The sequence below is a fragment of the Nicotiana attenuata genome, unplaced genomic scaffold (assembly GCF_001879085.1).
Source record: "Nicotiana attenuata strain UT unplaced genomic scaffold, NIATTr2, whole genome shotgun sequence".
In the NCBI taxonomy this organism is placed as follows: domain Eukaryota; kingdom Viridiplantae; phylum Streptophyta; class Magnoliopsida; order Solanales; family Solanaceae; genus Nicotiana; species Nicotiana attenuata.
In genome coordinates this window covers 96,217-122,607 of record NW_017672843.1, presented here as the reverse complement: position 1 = coordinate 122,607, position 26,391 = coordinate 96,217, and the positions used below count along the sequence as shown (strand labels likewise).

Here is a 26,391-nt window from a genome sequence, read left to right as displayed (position 1 = left end):
TATTTCCCTTTCTTCCTCCATAAAATCCCAATAATTATGTCCAAATTTATTATTTTTGATGCTTCATTTATTGGATCTTTATATTTTTGCCAAAATATGGCTAAGGTAATTTTTGCATATTTTAACAATTTTATTTAGTATTTTAGTTAATTGCATATAATTGAAATATTAGCCTTTTTTAAGATTTAATTGTGTTTTATATTCATAAAATTAAGCCCTATAGTTTAAAATTGTTATTTACATGATGTGAACCATTTTAGTGCTTTAAATTTATTCTCAGAAATTTATTTACTATTTTTTATAATTTAAAAAGGGGAAAATTGGCTATTTAAATAACAACCCATTTGTATTTAATTTTTAGCCTAAAATTAACCCCAAATCAGACCCAATTTCCCCGGCCCAATTTCAATTAAACCCGACCCCAACCCAATTTCAACCAATCCAAACCCGGATTCCCCACCTACCCGTTTAATCCAGGCCGTTGATCATTCAGATCGACGGCCACCATTCACCCTTCCTAAAATAAACCTAAATGACCCTTACCCTAATTCATTTTCCACAAAACGCCGCCCTTGAATCCCTCTTCTCTCAATTCTCTTTGCAGCCTCACATATACCCCAGCCGCCGCCACCCCATTTCACCCTAATCCACCTCAATCCCCACCTAATCCATGGCCTCCCATGGCCGATTGAGATGTATACCGACCTCCTACATCTTCTGGTGGCCCGTTTTTGTGATTTCATGGCCAGATCTCCAAGAGATCTGGTCCAGTCCTTGCTCAACCTCTATCTCTGGTCTTTCTCCGGCCATCCATGGCCGTTCAAGTCAGATCCTTGACTTTTCCGGCTAGATCGGTAACTTTTCAAGGCCTCTCTCACCTTTTCCGGGTTCTCTGAAACCCTAGCTTTAAGGTCTTTTGATTTTCTTTCAGACCTTATCATAGATCTGTGGTTATTACGAACTTCTTAAGTGTTTTCTCGAAGGTTCTTCGATTTTCTGTCAAAATGACTCTTCATTTTTCAACGATTAGGGTTTTCCCTTAAATTTTTCAAAGATCTCTTCTCTATTTTAATGTTGTTTATGATTTTGCTATGTTCAAATGACTTGTTTATGCTTTCTTTCTACTTGATTCAGCATGTTGAAAACCCTAAGTCTTTTGGTCTTATCCAAGTTCTGAAACTGTCCTTGTTTGTGGAATGTGTACTTGTTCGATTAAGTTCTTTGTTTCTGACTCTCTTTGTCTTGTTTGACTTACCTGATTCTGAGTTCTTACCATCTTTTAAACTCGACTACTGTTGAAGCCCTAATTTCTTAAAAGAGTTTTCCTCGCTTATTACTATGAGTTTGAAGGTCTATACTTGTTTCTGACTCCCTTACTTGTTACTATGTTCTTCTTCACTTTCGATTCTATGTGACTACTTGACCTACTTGACTACTGCACTTCGAATAGGTCTCTTTTACTACTGAATCCTAGCTTACCCCTACTGCTACTGTATATTTGTGTTGCTTCTTTTTGTCAATAAGTTTGACCCTGCATGCCTGTTCATTCCTTTCTATTTTTATGTTGAGGTGCAGAATCATGAACCTTTCTTGATTGATTCTGACTCCCTCAATGTTGCGACTGATTGCAAAAGGTTTTCTTATGAACCCTAATTTTATTCATTTGTTTAAATTGATTGATCCCCTTCCTTAATTACTGTGACGTTTTACCTTGAATCCTTTTCCAAAATTAAGCATATTTTTGTACTTAGACTCAGTCATTTAGTTCATACTTTTACTGCCCCCTTATATGGCAATAATCAATCTGTCCCCAAACTGATTTCTTTCCTTAATTAAACCTGTTAGTATCCGTTAAGCAGTGATTCCTTAATTAAAGAGAATCACTTGTGTTAATTGATTCTGATTGTGATTATTTCCATGTTTGTGCTAAAACTTTACTTATTACCTTATTCTTCACTCGTTTTCAAAACTATAAATACCCTACCCTCTCTTCTTTCAAAGACACGAACAATCTGAGTTCAGAAAACACACTTACACTCAAAACTCTCTCTTTTTCTCTGTTACTACTTGTGCTAGTGTTTGTCTAGCCGGCTGAAAGCCAAGGCTAGACTGTGGAATCTCGCTTACTTTTCCTTTCTGCACTTTGCTTCTCTACTGGTATGTTATAGTTAATTTTCAAGCCTCAACAACAACATGCTTTCTTTAGTTGCTTCAGTTTCTCATTCTTGTCTACTTCTGCTTATGTTTTCTGCAGTCAAGTTACGTTACTAGCATGCTGTAATATGTTCCCTTCCCCTTTTAAATTAATGTTTTCCTATGTGTGTGCTCTGTCAGTCACTTGTCGTGTACTTGCTGCCTTATGAATCCCAAACCCCCATATACCCTATATGTGTTTGTGTTCCTTTGGCTGGTTTGTGGCCATGCCAGCATCAGCTATTGCTGTGCATGACCAAACCAGACCCCTGCTGGGGTCATACAATGTATCCCCAAAATCCCTTGACCCTTTTGTATGGCTACTGATTCTGTATAGTTTTGAGTTTTACTATTACAACTGATTCACTAATTGCTTTCAAAATGGACTATCAGTCCAGTTTTTTAAAAAATAAATAAATCTCTTTCAATATGTGTTCTGCACTTCCACTATACTCTTAGAATCTAGGTTCTGCCACTCTTGTGTGAGCCTTGCCTTGGGACCCTTAAGCTCTCTCTAAACTTGGACACATAAGGGCTGGCCCTTCCACACTGCACTCATTCTATTTGGTTATGTAAACCTGGGTATGAGTACTGCCCGGGATCCCCTGAGATCCTTAGGGAACTTTGACACACCCATGTATGAGAAAGGCTTTGAAATATTGGCATTGAAGTGGTTCATTACATAACTCAGAGAGGAAGTCAATCTCAGGCTTCCTTTGGTTGTAATTTCTTATTTCTCACTTCTTTTGTAATTCAATCATTTGGCCTGTAATAATTTTTAAACAAGTATGGGGTTGGCTAGTGAAAAGGGCCGGGAAATATGCATGTTTTAGCTTTTAAAAGGGTAGAAAGCATGTTACTAGGTTTACATTTCTGCTTGCGCAATAAAATCCATGCTTAGGACTCATTTCATGCATTAGAGACCCTGTTCCTTAGGATTTACACTTATCATTCTTAGCATGTCCATTTCACTATCGTACCACTTAGCAATTCTTGCGTTAAAAGTATTAATAACCAGTATTTCTGCAATCATGTTCCCACTGCCATGTACACTTAGAGATCCTGTTTTAGGCTAAACAACATTAACAAATATATCATCTCTGCATATCCTAGTTCTAAACACTGTAATATTTTGCATATAGAAATCCTGTTTAGGATCCTACATATGCGCATCATTCCACACCTCTTTTCATTTAGATACCATGTCTTTAGGATCTCACTTATAGTCGCTTAAGCAAAATTAGGCTAATTACGAATGCATGAAAAGGAATAAAAACAATTTCATTTAGTCCTTACGATTAACCAGCAATAAAATCTGTGTGTTGAACACCTAGAACAACATGTATAAGTAATAACCATAGTCTCCAACTTTCAGTAATCTTGAATAACTTCTGAATCCTGTTCACGCCTAGGCAAGCCTTAGGTAATTACTTAAATAAAACTGGAACTGCCTTTGCTTAATTACCACCTGCTACAACCAACAGGCATGCCCAATTCAGACTTCATTTCTGAGTTATACAACGAATCTGGTTCTGATTCAAACTCCCTACTTTAGGATTTAAGAATTCAAATCTTAACTGTGTTTTAAGTCATGCTGTTTATATGCACTATTTGCGGAGGTATACATGAGCCTTTTAATTGTTTATACGTTTCCCCTCTAAATGCAGTTCTACTTGTTTTGTATGCCGCCTTAGCATTTTACCTTTAAACCTAAGAGTCAGCTTAGAAACTCCTTCTTATAGGAATAGTAGTCCTAAATTCCTCCGGAACTGATAGGAAGGGGAGGGATAACATCATGCGATAGAGGTCGAGACCAATCCTTGCTTTAATACCTTCACGGGGTGGGAAGGGTAGATATGGATATGGTGACCGGTGCGCTAATACCACGTGTAGCCCCTCTTTTGAGGAGTGATTATTGGGTATTGCATTTATGTGATCCATATTACAAACAAACCTAGGAACCCTTTACATTCATCAGCATGTTTAGATTATAACTCTTTTCAAAAACCTTGCTTATCGTTCTCAAAAGCTTGCGTATTTAAATTAAAAATCACCTATTGTTTGAGCCTTATTTGTTTACTTGCTAATTGCACAAAATCACAAAAACTATCTGGCCGGGAACCACACTAGTGGATCCTGCGGGGGTGCCTAACACCTTCCCCTTGGGATAATTTCTAGCCCTTACCCTATCTCTGGTTATCAAGCGAAGTTGTAGTTGAACCCCATAGGTTCCCTAACACACCTTAAAATCGTTAGGTGGCGACTCTTCAAACTTGCAAACCCCTTTCCCAAAAGGAAGGAGTTGTCCCAACCAAATGTCATAATCCCGATTTCACGAGAAAAAGAGGGCGTGACACTCCCTTTGCCAAATACTCTTTGATGTTGTGGAACCAAGGTTATCCATCCGTCTCCTGCTCGACGTGGGCACAATCCGCCGGTTGGTTATGAATTCTCACTAGGATAGGGTCGATCAAATTCTTGTCCGGGGGCTGTATCATAGATGACAAGGTAGCCAAAGCATCGGAAAGCTCGTTCTGAATTCTGGGAACATGCCGAAACTCTATCTTCGTGAACCTTTTTCTCAATTCCTGCATATGGTGCAGATATGGCAATATCTTGGAGTTTTTGGTGGCCCACTTTCCTTTTACCTGGTGCACAAGCAAATCTGAATCGCCGATTACCAACAGCTCCTGAATATTCATGTCAATTGCCATGTTGAGCCCTAGTATGCAGGCTTCATACTCTGCCATATTGTTGGTGTAGGGAAATATGATTTTAGCAGATACAGGATAATGTTGACCCGTTTCTAATACCAAAACTACTCTAGTGCCCACTCCTTTGAAATTTATGGCTCCATCAAAGAACATCCTCCAATCGTCATATGCTTCGGTAATGTCCTGTCCTACGAATGACACCTCTTCATCAGGAAATGCATTTTCAAGGGTTTGTATTCTTCTCCCACCGGATTTTCAGTAAGATGATCTGCCAATGCTTGTCCTTTGACCGCCTTTTGTGTTATGTAGACGATATTGAACTCACTCAACAATATCTACCACTTGGCTAACTTTCCAGTCGGCATGAGTTTCTGAAATATGTACTTCAAATGGTCCATCCTGGATATGAGGTATGTGGTATAGGCACAGAAGTAATGCCTCAACTTCTAGGCTGTCCATGTCAAAGCTTAGCAAGTGCGTTCCAGCAGAGAGTACCGTGCTTCGTAAGGTGTGAACTTCTTACTCAAGTAGTATATGGCTTCCTCCTTTCTCCCTGTCTCGTGATGTTGTCCCAGAACATATCGAAAGGCTCCATCCATATAGATAGAGTAGCAAAGGCTGTCCTGGCTCTGGCGGGACCAAGACTGGTGGTGTGGACAGGTACTCCTTGATTTTGTGGAAAGCTTTCTGACAATCCTCGGTCCAGCTGGTTTCAGCATCTTTCCTCAGCATCTTGAAGATGGGTTCACATATGACTATGGACTGCGCTATGAAGCGACTGATATAGTTGAGACATCCTAGGAAGCTCATCACGTCTTTTTTGCTCCTAGGTGGTGGTAACTCCTGAATAGCCTTGACTTTAGACGGGTCCAGCTCGATCCCTCGACGACTGACAATGAATCCCAGTAACTTTCCTGCGAGAACCCCGAATGCACACTTTGCGGGGTTCAATTTTAAGTTGTACCTCCTCAACCTATCAAAGAACTTTCTCAAGTCCTCTATGTGATCCGCGACCCTCTTGGATTTGATAATGATGTCGTCCACATACACCTCTATTTCTTTGTGTATCATATCATGGAAGATGGTTGTCATGGCTCTTATATAGGTAGCCCCAACATTCTTTAGACCAAATGGCATCATCTTGTAGCAGTATACCCCCCATGGTGTGATAAAAGTTCTTTTCTTTGCGTCTTCTTCATCCATCCAGATTTGGTGATAACCCGCGAAGCAATCTACAACGGATTAGAGTTCATGCTTGGCGCAATTGTCGATTAGGATGTGTATGTTTGGCAGCGGAAAATCATCCTTGGGACTTGCTCTTTTTAAATCTCGATAGTCAACACATACTCTGACCTTCCCATCCTTCTTCAGAACTGGCACAATGTTGGCTAACCAGGTTGGGTACTCAACCACCCTGAGAACATTGGCTTTGATCTGCTTAGTAACTTCCTCCTTGATTTTCAAGCTAATATCTGGTTTGAACTTTCTGAGTTTCTGCTTTACTGGCGGACACATAGGATTAGTAGGCAACTTGTGAGCCACTATGGACGTGCTTAAACCGGTCATGTCATCATACGACCATGCGAAAATGTCCTTATATTCCTTTAAGAAACGAATGCACTCCTCTTTCTCTGTCGGCGATAAGTGAATGCTGATGCGAGTCTCCTTGACGGTCTCGGCGTCCCCCAAATTTACTGCTTCGGTTTCGTCCAGGTTGGACTTAGGCTTATTCTCAAAGTTTTCAACCTCCCTAACAACTTCCTCGGGTATTTCATCTTCTTCATCCGAATCACTACCCTCATATTGTGTTGCCTCATTACATGTCACAGTCATCGGTTCATCAGGAAAGTAATAGTAACGCTGTAGAAAGAAAAAGTGTAGAAGATAATAATGAATAATAAAGAGAAATGCATTTGATTAAAAGTAAAAAAACATCCAGTCAAGTACGGCTCAATGAATCGAGCATTTATTTTGAAACAATTAAGTGTTTAAAAACAAAATTGTTGAAAATCTTAAATGCCTAGAATGGCTATAGAAATAAAATCTGCCAAGCTACCCAGGGACTTAGCGGGCCCCGGATGGTGTGACGGTCCAGTTCCTGAGAACAGCTCCCTTCTCTACAGTCTGAATAGTGAGGCCTTCTTCCTCCTCCTCCTCATCAATTATTGCACTGCGGTCCATGTCTTCATCCTCCAAAAATAGATTCCTCAGGCCAGCTAATGCTTCTTCTTCTGCAGTTCCCCATATTGTATCAGCTTGGTGAAAAGCTTGATCCAGATGTGGAACTGGTTGCTCGAGGGGGTAATAAGGTCCACACCATAGAGGCGACCAATCGCTATACTCTTGCCATGTGTACTGGTATCCAAGCCCGAAAGTAGTGCCATGACCCTTCAGCTGTATCGGTTTAGTAATACCTTGGAGATTCTTCCCGAGCCCTTTGCTGGGTTCATACCCAGACCATGCCAGTATGCTTTCTATTTTGCTACTCCACCATTTGTCTTTCTCAATGGCATTGACACGTTCGATGTGATGATAGGTTTCCCCTCCTAGCCTTCTTCTGTTCCTGATAACCGGGGTGGTTTGACTGGTGTAAATGGGGTTACTCCTATCTCCGTGAATGATCACCTCCTGATGGTTCCATTCGAATTTGGCGGCTTGATGTAATGTGGAAGCCACAGCCCCAACGGCATGTTCCATGGTCGGCCCAACAGAAGATTGTATGAGGCTGGTATGCCGAGCACCTGGAATTCAAAGTCGAACCAAGTTTCCCCCATCTGCAGACAAAGATTAGTTTCCCCAATCGTGGCCCTTTGAGACCCATCGAAAGATTTCATGTTCATGCTTCCTACCCGTATTTCATGAAAACCTTTGTCCAATCTTTTCAGTGTATCCAGCGGACAAATGTTGAGGCTTGAACCTCCATCAATCAAAACCCTAGTGATGAATTTGTCTTCAAATTGCACTGTGATATGCAATGCTCGGTTATGATTCATGTACGCGGTGAAATCAGAGGGAATGATTTCTCGCTATCAAGCCATCTCGGGGAAATACATCGAGACCCCGAGGACACGAAGCCACAACTTAGTCCACTCCCTCGGGGCTTGTTAACGTCCGATTCGAGGCCAGACGGAGGCCGAGGCCAGGACAAAAAGGGGAAGCTCCCAAGACACGCGACTGAGTCTGACAGGGCCAGCCTATCCAGAGCCTACACTGAGGCATCACATCAAGCCATCCCATATTTGTATTTTGTAATTAAATACACATGTATTTGTAACTGAGTTCCCCTCCTATATAAAGGGAACTCACCCTACCTTGTAAGGGACTGAGGTTGCTCTATTTCTCCACAAGTGCAATAATATCTCTCTGGCTCTCTCTTCTTTCTAAACTTATTGGCTCTCACTGATCCGAGGATACCTCGATATCCTTCACTTTTATATTTGTTCTTCATCGTATAACTTAGTTTTGGCTATAAATAGCTTTGTTTGATTATATCTTTAACCGTTATATCATCCTCGACTATCCCCGATAGCTCGAGCTCGACCTCGATGTCGACCCCGAAGTCCCCATCGGCCAGGCCTACATCCAGGCAGCAGGCCCTTTGGTTCGATAATTATCTCGTTTTAGCTCGCGCACCATCATTGAATTTCACATTACTAGTATCATCTGCTCTAAGAACTAGCTCGGGAATAGATCACGTAATATTAGAGTCCCATTTTATAAATTTAATTGTCGTTACCATTTTCACGGTAAACAGTTTGGACTATTTGTACGCGGTGAAATCAGAGGGACTGATTTCTCGCTATCAATCCATCTCGGGGAAATGCCTCGAGACCCCGAGGACACGAAGCCACAACTAAGTCCTCTCCCTCGGGGCTTGTTAAGGTCCGATTTGAGGCCAGACGGAGGCCGAGGCCAGGACAAAAAGGGGAAGCTCCCAAGACACGCGGCTGAGTCTGACAGGGCCGGCCTATCCAGAGCCTACGCTGAGGCATCACATCAAGCCATCCCATCTCCGTATTTTGTAACTAAATACACATGTATTTGTAACTGAGTTCCCCTCCTATATAAAGGGGCCTCACCCAACCTTGTATGGGACTGAGGTTGCTCCATTTCTCCACAAGTGCAATAATATCTCTCTCTCTCTCTCTCTTCTTTCTAAACTTATTGGCTCTTACTGATCCGAGGATACCTCGATATCCTTCTCTTTTATATGAGTTCTTCATCGTATAACTTAGTTTTGGCTATAAAGAACTTTGTTTGATTATATCTTTAACCGTTATATCATCCTCGACTATTCCCAATAGCTCGATCTCGACCTCGAAGTCGGCTCTGAAGTCCCCATCGGCCAGGCCTACATCCAGGCAGCACGCCTTCCGGTTCGATCATTATCTCATTTTAGCTCAAGCTCCATCGTTAAATTTCACATTACTAGCATCATCTACTCTAACAACTAGCTCGGGAATAGATCACGTATTTTTAGAGTCCCATTTTACAAATTTAATTATCGTTATCATTTTCACGGTAAACAATTCAGCCTTCAGGTGGTAGTTCATCCCCGTGGAAAGTTATTTTATGACTTTCCAACACCTGCCCTACCATGTTGGCCATCTCCCCGCAGGTAATATTGTTGGGCACGTAAGCTTCACTCAACACCTTCATCAAAGCGTTCTTGTGCGCCTCTAAATTTCGTAACTGTGATAGGATGGATATCTGAGCTGGGGTTTTGTTCAAATGATCAATGACGGAATACTCCCTCGCTTGTACTTTCCTCCAAAGGTCATCTGACCCTGTTTCAATGACAGACTGCTTGGTAGTGGCATCCATACTTGGTCCTCCCAAGTGTTCAGGTGTATAGATTCAACAGGTCCTAGTCATTCCTTGTGCGGTATCTGATTCCTCCATCTTTGCCTTTCTTTTCCACCTAGCTTCGGCAACGTAATCCTAGGGTATTGATTTTGAATTAATAGGAGGCGTGGTTGATACTGTCACTGTGAAAGGCGTGGCCACTTTTACTTCAAATGGAACAAGGGTGGCTACAGGTGGAGCTACCTTTACCTCAAATGGAACTGATGCAGCTACCTCAACCTCGATTGGTGACTGAGTCTGTACTACAATAGGAGTAAGTGTGATTGCGGGTTTGAAGTTATCGCCTTCTTGAATAAGTCCAATCGACCCCTCAGGATCCCATTCTTCGTCCATCTCTATCACATGTATCCCACCTCCCCAATGATCCGGGAGTGGGTTGTTGCGAACATTGGGTGCAACTTCTTTTGCATGTATGACCTTGTTGTCAATCAGTGTCTGGATGTTATCTTTCAATGTTGCGCACCCGTCAATGGTGTGCCCTTTCATGCAATGGTATGCACAGGTTTTGTTCGGATTGAGCCATTAGGATAGATTCTCTAATGCTACAGCGGGAACAAGGGTGACATAACCAGCGGATTTCAAACATTCATACAGTTGGTCGATGGGTTTAGCAAGAGCGGTATATTATGTGGGTAGCTTGTGGTCAAAACTGGGTCATGGTCTTGAGTAGTTTTGACGAGTTGAAGGTGACTGGAAATGAGATGGTTGGGAAATATAGGTATGATAGACAGGGGCTGGTTGGGAATATCTGGGGGATGATGGTTGATTTTTAGGTGGTGGTGCTTGGTATGTGGGTGGAAGTGTTTGATATGTGGGTGGAGGAGTTTGATATATAAGTGGAGATTTCGGGCCTTGAGCCACCATTACTGCCCCAATGTCTTTCTTCTTTGATATGCCACGTGATTGTAATGCCTAATTTGTGGCCTATAATGCCTCAAAGTTTGTTACCATCCCGCTTTTGATGCCCTCTTTGGTTCTTTCCCCAAGTTTGATGATATCAGAGAATTTATGGTTTTCAATAACCATCAATCTTTCATAGTATGGCTCCCGTGCTCTGACGAAGAATTTGTTCATCAGTTCCTCGTCCAAAGATGGCCCGACTTTGGCTGCTTCTGACCTTCATCGAGTAGCATACTCGCGGAAAGTCTCGGAGGGTTTCTTCTTAAGATTCTGAATGTAGAAATCATTTGGTGTATTTTCTATATTGAACCTGAATCGGTCCATGAAATCTGTTGCCATACTCAACCAGTTGGACCATTTTTTAGGATCCTGGCTGATGTACTAAGATAAAACGTCTCTCGTTAGACTCCTCATAAAGAGTTTCATCCGGATCTTTTCATCCTTTCTGACCCCAACAAGCTTGTCACAATAGGTCCTCAGATGAACCCTGGTATCACTTGTACCGTCAAACATTAAGAACTTGCGAGGTTTGTACCCCTCTAGCAGCTCTACATCTGGCTGTATGCATAGGTCTTCGTAGTTCAAACCTACTATTCCTTTGCAACCTTCGACTCTCTGAACCTGACTTGTCAATTTTTGAGTTCTTCGGCCATGTTCTTGATGAGCAGGTTCTTCTCAGTGCATTCTGGTGTATAGGAAGTTGGTTGAGTAGAGTGAGGTACGGTTTCCATATATATAGGGTTGTTTTGGTGAGTACCAGGGACTTGGGTGTAGTGATGGTCATTGGTGGAGTTTTGAGGATCGGGAATGGGTTGTGGCGTGTTCTGGGGAGTGTGTTAAGTGGCGGTTGGTGGGTACTGAATTGGTTGATGGTTGTGTTGTGGCAGAGTTGGTACCAGTAAGGGATTGAGGTTTTGAGGTGGAGTTGCATATTGATGTGGTGCAGGAGGGTTTTGTGGATGTTGGTTTGGTGTGTTTTGAGGAGGTGCTAGGTTCTTTGTGTTTTGTTGATTGATGTCGGGGACATTCAGGGTGAGAGATAGGTTTGCCAAGTTGCGGACCTGCTCAAGCTCTCCCTGTAGCTCCAGTATCTTTTCTTCCAATATCAAAACTAAATCATTTAGTGCCGGAGTACTCCGACCATCTGAAGTTTCTGCATTTTCCACATTCTCTTTCCGAAAACCGTTTAAGTCGTCCATTTTAGCTATCCTTTTGCTCTTTGTATTACTTTGAGGAGGAGGAGGTGGAGGACCTCTAGATCTGGTATGATACGCTGATGATGCCAGTATGAGCGAACCAACCTTAGGGGATGGGAATAAAGAATAAAGAAAAGCAAAAAAGTAAACAAGTCAGTGTGGGTTCTGAAATGTTTGCAATATTTTACACATATTGCAGGAATGTAAATTCGCGTCCTAATTTGGGAACCTCGTTGTGCCCGGGGTAGGCCTAGCGACAAATAAATTTGGAGAAATTTAGTGCCAATAATTGCTTTATTTCATTGATGTAAAAACAAACGCCCCAAAATGACACTAAATAAGATAATGTTGCTAATGGCACTTCGCCTTATTATATTTAAAATGGAAAGGAAGTAAATCTAATCTACTTGGTCCCAGAACTGCCCTCTCCAGACCGGATGCTGCTGTCGATCAACTCTCCTAGATCGCTCAGGTTCAGTAGTAGGAATGCCCTTGCCAAATGCCCTCCTTCATTTCTTTCAACATTTTGACAGTCGGTGACCCTCTTCCTTATCTTCCCTTCTAATTCCATTAAACTGTACTCTAGATATTCCAGCCTCTCGCTGGATTTAATAGCTTTTTCTTTCCACTCGTTAATAATTTCCATATCGGCCTTATGCTGTGCCATATGCTCAGCCTTAGACTCTCGAACTCTTTTCCGCAGCGTGTTGTACTTTACCTCTTCTTGAGCAAACTCATCTATGACCCTATTTCCTGTACCGACCGTTGGCTCAAAAACTCCCAATTGATTATCATCCAACCATGAAGGATAAAAGAATGAGTGGCCCGCATGATACCGGTTCGGCTCGATGGTATCCTTTTCCACAATAATCTTCAAAGTCCACATATGTTGTGCTTCATTCTTGTATGGTATGGCGTCACCCTGGAAGTCGGCTCTAAAATGACTCATGTTAGCGACCCGTGGTACAACCTGTCTCCTGCCTGCCTGTCTCATAACCCTGAGTGGAGCATAAAGAGATATCCCCCTCAACCCGATCAACACCAATTGCGGGAAATCTCTGGATCTTATGTTCAATTCGTCAGTGGGTAACCACTCGAACATCCACTGAACTTGGTCTTCAGTCAGCTTGTTGAGAAACTGTACCCACAGGTAAATAGGAACTTCTTTCTTGATGCTCTAAGAGACCTGGGCTTTGATCGAAAATGGATCAATTGCTGCTGCTTTCCCTCCTGGCAAGTGACTTAATGAAAACAAGTGAAGTAAACCCGGCTATCGTAGACTGCTTTGGTTTATCTAGTCTTGATAAATGAAAGGCACCCGCTCTTATTCCACACAGTCAAAGATAAGGGCCGTCTTCTTAAAGTCCGTACCTGTACCGAAGAGACCAGACCTTGGGAAGATTTTCACCTTGTTGGCACAAAATGGTAGCATGGTCTTCTATTTATCGAGTAATACATCATCCTTAGGTTGGTCGAACATCTCTGGAATGTAAGTCATCCTTTTAGGGTGATGGAAGGCTATGTGGTCATTCCACGGTCTTCGTGGAAACTCTTGGCGGTATTGTCCTCTTTGGAGATGTTCTAACAGCCAGACTTGTAATAGAAAGTTGAAACCCTCAAAGAATTTGAACCCCTTTTGATGGCGTTCTATGGCTCGGTATATGTCCGCAACGATCATAGGAACAATAGTGTATGTCTGCCTATCGATCCCGTCCATCAGAGTTTTGGCCACCATGGCCAGCCTAGTATGAATTCTATCCCCTTGAATTGGGAATACCAACATGCCCAAGAAGCACACAATAAACACGAAGACCCTTCGATGAACCCAGCCCAAAGAGGTGATTGAGAAATCATCATCAAAAATACGGTAAGAGTTACTGTGACCGTATCTTTCATAAAGGAAATCAAAAGGTATGTAGGAGTTTTTCAGGCACTCCAAATCATCATTTTTTTCAGCCTCATCATCTTAAGGAACCCTCTGGTGGTGCGATTTTCAAGTGCTAGCAGACCAGGGCTATCCCAAGGCAACCTAGAAAATCCCCCTATTTCTTCTAGAAGGGGAGTCATTTCTATGTTTCCAAAACGAAACACAACCCTTTCCTTATCCCAAAATAGAGTGGCAGCCTCGATTAGCATCTTGTTTGGTTGAAGATCCAATAGTGATTGAAAATTCCCTAAGGCTCTTTTCACATGATTTTAGTCACTCGAGGGAAGGTTTCTCCACCAATCTATCAAAAGTGGAGGAATACTACCGACCATACCGAATTTGGGAACTTCATGACTCATTTTCTGCAAAACAAAAGAGAGTTAGGCCCTTTCCCCATCCAGGTTTGTCTATTTATAGGGTAATGATTACCATACTGGCACTTATTTCTCCAAATTAATGCACACAATCGTGGTTACGTCCATTGGGATTGTGGAAAAATCGATGGACTTTTGGACGAGGCTTGTCTTAAAGGGTTGTTTTGCGGATAACATATTAACCCGGCTAGGTTTGGCCATGATGCATGTATAATTAATCAGAGTAAGGCTGCTATAGAGGTCTAGACTGGGACCCTCAAGTGGACAACTTGAGAGGGAAAGGCACAGAATCATCGAACGCACCGCTGATCGACTAGTTTTACCGCAAATATGCCTTTCCGAATTTAAAGGGTGATATATATGAAGAGCTCAAACACTCATCAATCGTTGCTATGGGATTGATTACGCACGAGTGGAATATTATGTTGAGCATGATTTATGCAACAATAAATAGCATGTTGTCAAGTATTTGCATGTAAGAAAAAGAATAAATGCAGTACTTAAATAATTGAAAGACAGTTATAAAAAAGAAAACAAAGAGACAAGTTAGTTTTAGGAAAATAAAGAAATCATAAAATGCTTGAAAACAATTAAATTCAAATAAGGGGAAATGGTACACGGGATAGAGCATGTTTGGACTAATTCATAAAAAATAAGTTCTTTATGGTAAGAGCCTAAAAATATCCCCAGCAGAGTCGCCATGCTGTCGCGCCCCCTTTTTTCCCTTTCGCGGGGGAAGTCCGGGTTTCGACATTCATGGGGGAACAACTCTTTTCCTTTTGGGAATTGGGTATTTAAAGAGTCGCCACCTAACGGATTATGGTGTGTTAGGGCACCTAGAGTAATTAACTCGTGTAACTAGTTTGCATTACCAGAGATTAGGGTAAGGGCTCGAAATAACCTTGAGGGGAAGGTGTTAGGCACCCCTCGCGGTCCACAATGGTGGGTCCCGGCCGAACTTAAACTATATGAATTAGTCAAATAACAAGCAAGCAAGTATTTGCAAATAAAGTAGCTTTCCCTATCTAAATGCATATATAGTCAACGCAGTTCAAATAGTGAAGATAAAAGAGGTTTGGACAGCTTATACATGTATAAGTAAAGAAAAGGAAATTTTGAGAATTTAAACACATAAGGGAATTGGGAAAGGGAAGTCCTAAGTTGATTAGCCTACATGATCATACCCATGCAATGCCCGGTAATCAATCCTCAATGAACAGGGGCTACACGTGACATTAGCGCACAGGTCATCATATCCTTTTACTACCCATTACCCTTCCCTTAGTGGTTATAAGCGACTTTAATTGACGATCTCTAAGCGTGCTGATACCCGTCCCTTCCTTATGGTCCTGGAGGAATTTAGGACCTCTAAATCTGGACAGTTCTAGACAACCTAAGGTTTTTAAAAGGTGAAAATCTAGGCGACAAGAAAATAACATGTAGGACAAGCAAATAGGGACAACCAGTTAGAAGGCTCATATTTACCTACGCATGTATATAGGCAAACAAACAGCACGTCTAAAACACAAATCCTAAGAACATGATATCTAGATGAATGTTACAGATTCAGGATATGCATAAGGAAAGTGGCAGAATCCTAACCAGCTTACCTAATGGTTTTTATAGCCTGTTAAGCTTAAGCATTTTAACACAATCAAACGCAGTTTCCAGTTTACAAATATATAGAGACTGATTACCTAAGGCTTGCCTAGGCGTGGGACTGTATGCAATCACAATTACAGGAACAGTTTGAATAGTTAAAATCGTTTAACCTATGAGAATGATGATCTAGGTGATGCAGGTTATAACATGTATTTTATATCAACTTGTATTTAGAGACATGATGCCTATGTGTGAGGCTGTTTAGACCTTTTCATAGCCAGTTACTTAGTCCAATCGAAATAGACATGTCAAACGAAATACAAATATGGTTCCTAAAAGACATGGTATCTAATGCATATAGAAATGCCAACTTTATTAAGACAAGGTTGTTAGCCTAGGAGCAGGATCTCTATGTGCCAAGACGCAAAATTAAAGCATGGAATAGTGATATGTGGCATGTAGTATGCTGAAGCCATAAACGCGAAGGTCCTAACATCAGGTTATCGAATGCACAAGATAATCATGATTTAAATGCAAATGAACAAACCGTCCTATAACATGGATTCTAATACAGATTTGCAGAACATAAAGCCTGTAGCATGTTTTCTACCCCGTTTTACCCACAGGACCATACAGCTACCCTCCCATTTCACTAGTCACCCCAATATTTGTCTAAAAGTAATTATTACAGCCCAATGATGGATTAAATTACATAAATAAAAAAAAATTAGGCTATAGGGAGCCTGAAGTAGGCCCAAAGCAAATCTTGGTGTTCTAGGCCTTGAGTAGTCTCAAATGCCCAAGATTTCGTAGCCAATTTCATGTCCAGGTGTGTCAGAGTTCCCTAAGGACCTCAAGGATCCCACGCAGTGCTCACACCTAGACTTTCTCAAATAAGGACTGATTATGTGCAGTATGGAAGAGCCAGCCCTGATATGCCAGAGTTTAGAGAGATCTCAAGGGTATCTAAGTAGTACACATACCAGAGGGGCAGGACTTAATAATCTAAGAATAAGTGAGAGTGCATAATTTTAAAAAGGTTTTGGTAAACAGTATAGAGAGGACTCTTAGGGGTGAAATGATTTTCTGAAAACCAATACTAGCTTGGTAGTAAAATAGTTTGAGAAAAGTATGAAAACACTTCGAAACCAAAACACAAATCACAAAACATCCGTACTCAGAAACACTTAGCAAGCAGGTTTCACACAGGGAGAGAGGGGTTGGGGATACACCTTAGTGGAGCACAGAAGTAAACAAATGAATAGAATTACCAAGTTAGTTACAAGGGTAGGTGATTGAGACATGCAACAAAGATGTTGAGAACACATAAACCTCGAACACACAACTAGAGTTGCCTTGAGAGACCATATGACTTAGCAAAGCAGAGTAGGAAAGGACTTAAATGAACAGACTAGGCAAAACACCACACAAGCATTCATAATGTAGACATGCTAACCACACACTGAGTAATACAAGATTTAGACATGCTAGACAAACAACAAACAGGAGCAACTAAAGTGGAGACATGCTAATCACATATTGAACAAGGCAACATTAGGCATACTGGATAAACAGTAAACATGAGCAGAAAATTAACTCATGACTGATGAACTAAAGCAGTAATGAAACACCTAGGGTTTAGATTCTAAAATTTAATCAGAGGCATACCAGTTAGGGAAAGAGAATACATAATGTAGAGCAAGGATTATGCAATGGTTAGCCTTGGCTTACAGCTGGCTAGACTAATCAAGATCACAAGTAGCAGGAAGAACAGAGAGATTTTTAGAGTGTAAGAGTAGTGGTGAACTAATGTTCGTGTTCAGAAGTGAGGGTGGGGGAGAACATATATAGTAATCAAGAGTTAAACAGGATAAGGTAAAGAATCAATTGTGTAGCAATAGGGAAATTTACAAAATCAATCACACACGTAAAATCAGTAAAGTCTCCCCTTAATCAAGGGGTAATCAATTAACTGTAAAGAGCAGGACATATATTTAAGGAAAGAAATCAAGTAAGACTTAGGTACAGAGTAGGCAATTAGGGGTAAATAAACAGGAGTTCAATTAAGGAAACAATTAGTAAGAATCAACAAGTATCACAGTAGAGTCAAATAAGGTAAGAAAACTAATTAAGGCCATAAATAAAGGAAATAATCAAGAATCATCACGTAATTTTTAACAGAGCCAATCAGTGAGTCAGAAATTCAAACAGTACTGATTTAAGGGAGAAAATATAGGTTTTCCACAAATATACAAATAGGCTAAAATAGAATTTCATAAAACATACAAAAATTAGCCGAGAAAATCGAATCAGAAACCCTAATAGAGATGAACTAGGGTAAAATCACAAGACATTGAGTTAAACTAAAGGGGGAAATCATGAAAGTCAAAGAACAGAACAAACAATGCAACCAGTAACATGGAAGGACTCAGAATCAAAATGAAATGTTAAAGAAAATTGGGGTTTCAACATAAGTTAGTAAGGGTTGAAGCAAACTCTACGAAATCAGTCAAAAACATATGCAAATAGAAGATTAAATACTTAAAGTTAGGCCGAAACAAAACGCTCTCTCCTCCCTCTACTTTCTCTCTCTAGGTCGCCTCTCTCGTAGGAGGCGGCCATGGCTGCTGCGAACTCTCCCCAGCCTTTGGCTGTGGGAGAGGCAATTCAAAACTCTAATGAAATGCATCCAAACATGATACCAAAACAGTCGTATGCTGCACAGATTTAGAAAACAAAATCTGGTGCAACTTCGTCAAAACTGGAACTACTTCCTGTCCATATGATTCATGGAGAACCAACTGTAGAGTTCATAGTTGAAGAGGTGAACAACTTCACGATTGAAGAAGGACTGCATCAGGCAGTAATTCTCAAATTTTCCTATGGAAAACCTGATATCCAAGAATTACGATAGCTCATACCAAAACAATTCGACGTCAAATGTTATTGCAACGTTGGACAGCTAGAGTATCGTCATATCTTGGTAAGATTTGATCTCTTTGAAGATTTTGTTTAGGTGTTGTCAATAACTACTAGTTATGTTAAGGCAAAAGGAGACGAATTTTTCTTTAGGACCTTCCCATGGACAATAGGTTTCAATCCTCGAGAAGAAACTTCCAAAGCTGTGGTTTGGATTTCTTTGCCAGATCTGCCTGTAAATTTTTTTGCAAAGAAATCGTTATTATCTATAGCTTCAGCAGTAAGGAAGCCTGTTGCAGTTGACAAGGCGACTCAAGATCGAACACGACCAAGCACGGCAAGGGTTAAGGTTTTGATTGATCTATTGGACAAACATCCTAAGAGAGTTAGGATAAATATCGTGGACATGAATTCTGGAAGAATAGTTGAACATCACCAAAAGATAGTTTTTGATAATCTACCAAAGTGTTGTACTTGTTGCAAACACCAAGGACATGATGAAAAATCATGTCGTTGGAGGATTGAGAAAAATAGTGAAGAAGAAGCCCAGGCGAAAGAAGTTGAAGGCCTGGGAATTTTGGACAAATTGCAAGGAGATGCAAGGGACTATCTTAATACAAAAAGAACTGGGCAACTGGAAGATGAAGCAGCAAAAGCAAGTTTGGGTGTGCAACAGGCTTCATAAATCGAAGGAGGAAAACAGGTTGTGAATAAAAACAACGAGAGTGTAATTAATCAAGCAGCTATGGATAACACAGCAGGTGATGTCTCAAAGGTGGATAAGGGTCCACAACCACCCTCTCGTGATGTGCCTGCTAGGATAGCTCTAGCAAGGATTGCTAATGCTGTGAATCCTATTGTGCAAGCTTATGATAAGCTTGCTAGTGCTGCAGCTATTTTGTCAACATGTGCAGGTTCAAAAGGAGTTGTTGATCCTAAAAAAAGTCCTATTGATCCTACTAGTAAGGTAGTAAATCAAGAGGTGCAACAAGTTGGAGGAAACACAATGGTAGAATCTACAGCTGCCAGAGTTTCAAAAAGTGGTCATGCTGTGATTGCTACACAAGCGGTTGATCGAGATGATGAGACTGTACAAGTAATTACTAAGGAAGGTGGAGATCGAGGTGAGCCTACTCCACAACCGTGTGATGTAAAGGTTGTAGGAGACGAGCTGGGAAAAAATCCAATGCAAACCTCTGATAATGTAGCTACTGCCCAGATTTTAGACAAAGAAAAAGTTGGTAATAAGAGCTTATTGATGGAAAGTAAGACTGGGAAGATAGTAGAGGATGATAAGGGAGGTGATATGAACAAAAAGGTAGGAGATTGGAACGTGGTAACAGGTAGAAAATCTCCTACAAAGAAAGGGGGTTCACCAAAAACACAGAACCTGGGTGTTCGACCAAATGCCTCTAACATTGATACCAGCTCAAATTCCTTCGATGTTCTTACTGCTGCTGGGGACATTGAAGCTGATGCAACTGATTTGAATGATAATGTGATAGCTAAACAAATTGTTCCAATGGACAGTAATGAACGAGGAAGGAAAGACAGTGTTGAGGTAGCACCAAATTTGGGTGTTCGACTAAATGACACAAAGAGTAAGAAGGGGAATGAATTAATTGGCACCCAAGCTCACAGCTCCAATGCACCAGTTCTGCATTTTTCTAATCCTAATGTAGAACAAATCATCAAGGATGCTCAAAAGGAAATGTTGATGAATAATCCCATGGTTAAGCAACCTTTGGTCACCTTAAATACATCCGTATTTGAGGTTCCTTCGCAGTCAAGGGAATCTTGTGGAGAGTTTGAAGGAGAAAGTGGGCAGCTTATGTTGTCAACGGGGAATAACAATGAGGCAATACATGCAAACGTGAGGTTGATGGCTATTAAATCCAAGTTGTGGCAAGATCAACGCGAGGAAGATGATGAAGAAGATTGGGGTGATGGATTTGCAGGGTATTTATCTGATGAAGGTGAGCAGCAGGTTGATCAGGAGAGTGCAGGTGAGGAGCTTGATCCTCCTGTAAAGCCAAATCTTCATGGGACAACATCATCAAGTCCCAAGAGTAAATTAAACCTCCATGCACCTGCCTTCATTCCCAGAACTTCTCCAATTGCTGGTAACAAAAATATAGTAGCTGGAAGTTTGGTCCAAGCAGTAACATATTCCAAGCAGGCTACACCAGGTGATACAATGAATCAAATGAAAGTCCCACAAAGACCTGGTGTGCAGCAGCAACAAGGTAATCCAAACAAGTCAGCTAATACTCCAACTGATGATCGAAAGGCAGCAGAAATGTTAAGAGCTAAACAGCAGCAAATTGTGACAACCATGCCAGAGATTTCAGAAGAAGAAAGAAAGCTTTTAGATGTAATGGTAAGTGCTAATCCTATAAAATCTTTAAATACTATTGCTGGCAGCACTGGTCGTACAAATAGAAGCAGGAGCAAATTGCAAACAGTAACACAACAACAACAACAAAAGGAAATAATGGCAAATATTAAGGATGGAAATACGTTGGTGACACAAGGTGTTGGTCAAGAATTACCAAATCTGGTGCTCGCGAGTAGAGATGTATATGCAGAGGCGGAGGAAGATGACATTTTAAACCAAAGACGGGTAGAGGCAGCAAGAAAAGGTGATTTATCACCTATGCATAGTGGCAAAAGAAAGAAGTCACATACAAGAGAAAAAAGTTGGGACGGTAGGGTGAACGAAGATGCAAACATAAGGCGACTTCCTATGAGAGTTGCCAAACAAAAGCAGATTACCCAAACTACATCCACAAAATCCAATCGATCAAAAAAGAAAGCATGAAATTTGAAGACATTCTAAAGAAGGTAGAGGAAGAAGACAGCCAGATACAAATTGAAGATTTCACAACATTAGAGAAGAGAGAACACTACTGTTTTTTCTACATATTTTTATTCTACCATCACATTAGTATAGTTCTATGTAATATCATCACAGAGTATGTTATAAACTCTGTGATGATCATAGAATATCTAGTCCTAGCTAGTTCTTTCTTTTTACATGCATTCTAGTAGGTGAGGCTTTTTTTATTTGCCTCAATAGGATTAGTAAGGTAAGGTTTAGCCAGGTTGTGTTGCTCTAGCCCTATGCCCTTGGAAAGATATCCAAATGGCTATGAGATTATATGCCCTCGTAAGACTTTGCCGGCAGCTACACCATGATTCCTCTACATGAGGCTGTCATAAGAGCATTGTGAGGCGTAGAGGAGTAATTATATAGCCAAGGCATAGAGGTAACACTACTGGTGCTATTGTCCCCCTTATTTGTAGTCTTCCTATGTGGTTCTCTTTTTTGCTTTTTATTATTCATAAAACTAGCCCTAGGCACCTGCCTAGTGGATTTTTTACTAGGGTTTTCATGAAACCCTAGTAAAAAAATTAGGTTTTTTAGATAGGCAACGAAGACGAGCTTAGACTTAGGAGACCATGGATTCAAGACGAAAAATGAGAAAGATCTTACTCAAGGTCGAACCAAATAGCCTGAAACCAGCAAGAAAACCCAAGGTGTAAACAGACCGCCTAGGTTCCATGAGGATTTCCTCAAGGATCCAGGAATGGAGACACCATAGCAAGCAGGAGGCCATTTTAGGCCTGAGGTGGTGAGGAACCACTATAGGAGGGCAGTAGGTAAGTGACGACGAGGGTGAATTAGGGTTAGAGTTAGAGAGCATTTGAGAGACGAGAGAACAGGTGACGGCAGGGTCTGGTGGGAGAATGATTAGTGTTTTGGGGGTGCAGGGAGGTTTAATTATGGTAGGAAATATCTTGACAATTTGATTAAAGTGATCAACGGCCAGGATTGGCCAAGGGGTTTGGGTTGGGTAAATACGGATTGGGCCTAATGGGTTTTGGGCTAGTTTTGGTTTAATATAAAGGGGTTTTGGGCTGGTAGATTTTAGGTTAAAATTGAAATAAAAGAGGCTATTTGTTAAATACCCCAAACAATTGATTAAAAATAATTTGTTAAATAGTTACTAGTCGTAAAAAATGATTTTTCATGCATGGGAATGTTTTAAAAATAGTTATTTATTATTTAAAAAATACAAATAATAATTTCTGGTAAAATAATACAAAAAATATATGCATGGGCTATAATTGCAAAGTTATTGCAATTATAGCCAAAATATGCCAATTTGGCTATTTATGAAATAATTTGGACTCAATAGGACCGTAATAGTAATATTAAATCAAGACATGTTCTAAATTTGATGCAATTTTACAATTATTTATATGAAGAAAATATTGAAATAAATTAACTTAAGGATGTCAAAATTATGGGAAAATACCCATTGATGCTAATGCATAGTTTTAAAGGCATATATGCAATTCAAAAATATTATGGGAAAAAATTGGGTATCAACAATCATTAGGTAACCCCTAGTAGCTACACTCCTGCATCTGTCGCTTCGCCATCGCAGGTGCCATCACAGGTAAGTTTCACTTCTCTCTTTCTATCCTCTCTCTCTCTCTCTCTCTCTCTCTCTCTCTCTCTCTCTCTCTCTCATTCTCCTTCTCTTCCCCTCCCCCCCCTCTCTCTCTCTCTTCTTTCTTTCATCTTTTTCGGTATCTTCTGGCCTATCTCGCTGCTAGCGTCATTTTCTTCGCCCCGTCTTTCTCTGTTCGGGTGGGTACAATGACCAATCGGGATGAGCGTGTTTTCGGCGATTGCTACATGTCCGACGACCCTTGTAGCATATTTTTGGTGACCCATCTTGTCTTGTTCCATATTTTCCGTCCTATCTCTCTCTCTCCTTCTGTTTGTGTGTGTGTGTGTGGGGGGGGAGGGGTGCATTATGTTTCTTTAGATAGGTGCAGCATTTTCGTTGAGAGGACATGTTATTTCCCGACGTGTGTACCGATTCCCGGCGAGTTTCAGAATTCCAGTGAATTCCAAACAGCTTTCCAGCGAGACGCAACAGGACAATCAGTGGTCTTAGCAGATCCGACATACTTAAGGAAAACTCGCTCCAGGACTTTTCATTCCGTCTTTGGTATTTGTGGTATCGGTATTTTTTTTGCTTGCCTGTCTCTTTGACATCTACAGTATGTCTTTGGTATTTTTGGTATCGGTATTTTTTGTTGGCTTGCCTGACTCTTTGACATATACAGTTCTTGTTTTAAATTGTATTTAGTTAGACTTGCCTTCTTATATATGTCTCCGTCCATTACTTTAGTGTTATAGCTAATACATAATTTGTGTCTTCTTACTTGTACCCTTTACTATCACCTTGTGTACTTGTAGGGTTACTTTTTTAGTCTATGCTTTTTGTAGCTTTATGATAGTCTACTAGCCACGCCGAGCTATGATAGAGTGAGGTCATGTCCTCGGGGGGAGCGATGGGGGAGGGGGCGGGGGGGGGGGGGAGGGGCGGTAGAGTGTAAGAGTGGTAGGGACGGTAACGAACCATGTAGGTTAAGAGCGGGGTCATAGAACATATGGACTTTAATGGGAAAGTCTATAGAGTTAGCAAAGATTCTCTATAAGAGGAAGATAAACATAGTCTGTGTCCATGAGACTGGATGGGTGGGGAACATGGCTCGACAGGCTGATGGGTTTGATTTGTGGTATTCAAGGAGGGTGAGAGGGAAGAACGTGGTAGGCATCTTAGTTGATAGGGATCTAATGGAGCTAGTGGTTGAGGTTAAAAGGGTGAATAACAGGTTGATGGCCATTAAGATAGTCGTGGGAGGGTATTTTGAACGTAGTTAGTGCTTAGGCACCTCAGGTGGGTTTGAACGAGGAGGTTAAAAGGCGCTTCTAGGAGGATTTGGATGGGTTGGTACGGGGTATGCCGTCAATAAACTTATTATAGGGGTGATTTTAACGACCATATTGGGAGGTTGCTTGGGGGATACGACAATGTGCATGGTGGCTTCAGTTTTGGAGATATAAACAGAGGAGGTACCTTGCTGTTGGAGTACGCCAAAGCTTTTGAGCTGGTGATTGCTAACTTGTGTTACCCGAAGAAGGTGGAGCACCTAATAATCTTTCGGAGTATGGTAGCCAAGACCCAAACTTATTATCTACTTCTCAAAAATATGATAAAGGTTTATCCACGGGTTGCAATGTCATCCTGAGTGAGAATCTTGCGACCCAACATATGCTTTTGTGTTATGGACTTAAAGATTAGGTGGACGAGGAGGAATAGGGCTATGTCTGGTATATCTAGGGTCAGGTGAGGTGTATTGACTAAGGACAAGGATCAGGAGTTGGGGGAGAAGTTGCTGGCTATAGGGGCGAGGAGTAGCGGGGACGCGAGTTGTATGTGGTCTATGATAGCGAATTGTATTAAAGCGACATCGAGAAAGGTGTTAGGGGTCTCGAAGGGTTTTTCTGGTGGCCACAAAGGGAACTGGTGGTGGAACGAAGAGGTTCAAAGGAAAGTGGAAGCTAAGAAAATGGCATACTTGAAGCTAGTAGAGAGCATAGACGAGGGGCAAAAGAGGGCTAACAGGAAGGCTAGGAAGGAGGCAAAGTTAGCGGTTATTGCGGCTAAGACTGTGGCATTTAGTAGTTTATAAGAAGAAATTGGGAAAAAAGGCGAGGACAAGAAGTCGTATAGGTTGGCGAAGGTGTGGAAGGCCCGAGATCTGGACCAAGTGAGGTGCATAAAAGAAGAGGAGGGTTGAGTTTTGTTGGAGGGGCACATATTAGGTAGAGATGACAGTTTTACTTCCATAAACTCTTGAATAAAGAGGGAGGTAGGAGCATTGTGATGGGTGAGTTGGAGTACTGGGAGCGACATTGAGATTTCGGGTACTGTAGACGCATACGCGTTGGGGAGGTTGTAGGGGCTATGTGGAGGATGATTAGGGGCCGGTAGAGCGACCAGGCCGGACGAGATCCTAGTGGAATTTTGGAAGAGCGTGGGTAAGGCGGGCTTGGAATGTCTTTCTAGATTGTTTAACGTCAGTTTTACAACGAAGAAGATGCCTGAAGAGTGGAGGCAGAGTACAATGATTTCATTGTACAAGAACAAGAGAGATATCCAAAACTACAACAACTATAGGGCTATCTAGTTGTTATGCCATACGCCGAATGTGTGAGAGAGGGTGCTCGAATGAAGGAAGAGGAGAAGTGTGTCCATTTTCGAGAACCAGTTTGGTTTCATGCCAGGACGGTGGCCATTAACATTGTAAGGAGATTGGTGTAGCAGTATAGGGAGATGAAGAAGGACTTGCATATGGTGTTCATTGACCAGAGAAAGCCTATGACAAAGTCCCGAGAGAGGTTCTATGGAGATATTTGGAGGCTAAAGGAGTGCCTGTAGCATATATTAGAGTGATCCAGAACATGTATGATGGAGCTAAGACACGAGTTAGGATAGCGGGAGGAGACTCTGAATACTTTTCTATTAAGATGGGGTTGCACAAGGGATCAACACTTAGCTCGTTTTTGTTTTCCTTGGCAATGGATGCATTGACGTGACACATTCAAGGGGATGTGCCTTGGTACTTTTTATTTGCGGATGACATAGTCCTGATTGATGAGAAGCGAGGTGGTGTTAACAAGAGGCTGGAGGTCTAGAGACATACTATTGAGTCTAACGGTTTCAAGTTGAGCAGGACCGAGACTAAATACTTGGAGTGCAAGTTCAACGGTGTTACCCAGGAAGCGGATGAGGATGTAAGGCTTGATACACAAGTCATTCCTAGGATAGAGA

General features: G+C 41.3%; 1 protein-coding gene across 1 annotated transcript; it reads left to right on the top strand.

Annotated features, from left to right (window-relative positions):
- The first annotated feature begins 24,173 nt into the window (after positions 1 to 24,173).
- Positions 24,174 to 25,249, top strand: LOC109214672. The gene is made up of 3 exons (XM_019378612.1): positions 24,174 to 24,418; positions 24,541 to 24,667; positions 24,923 to 25,249. Exons 1-3 carry the CDS (start codon positions 24,174 to 24,176, stop codon positions 25,247 to 25,249), a joined length of 699 nt encoding a protein of 232 aa, XP_019234157.1.
- The last annotated feature ends 1,142 nt before the right edge of the window (positions 25,250 to 26,391 follow it).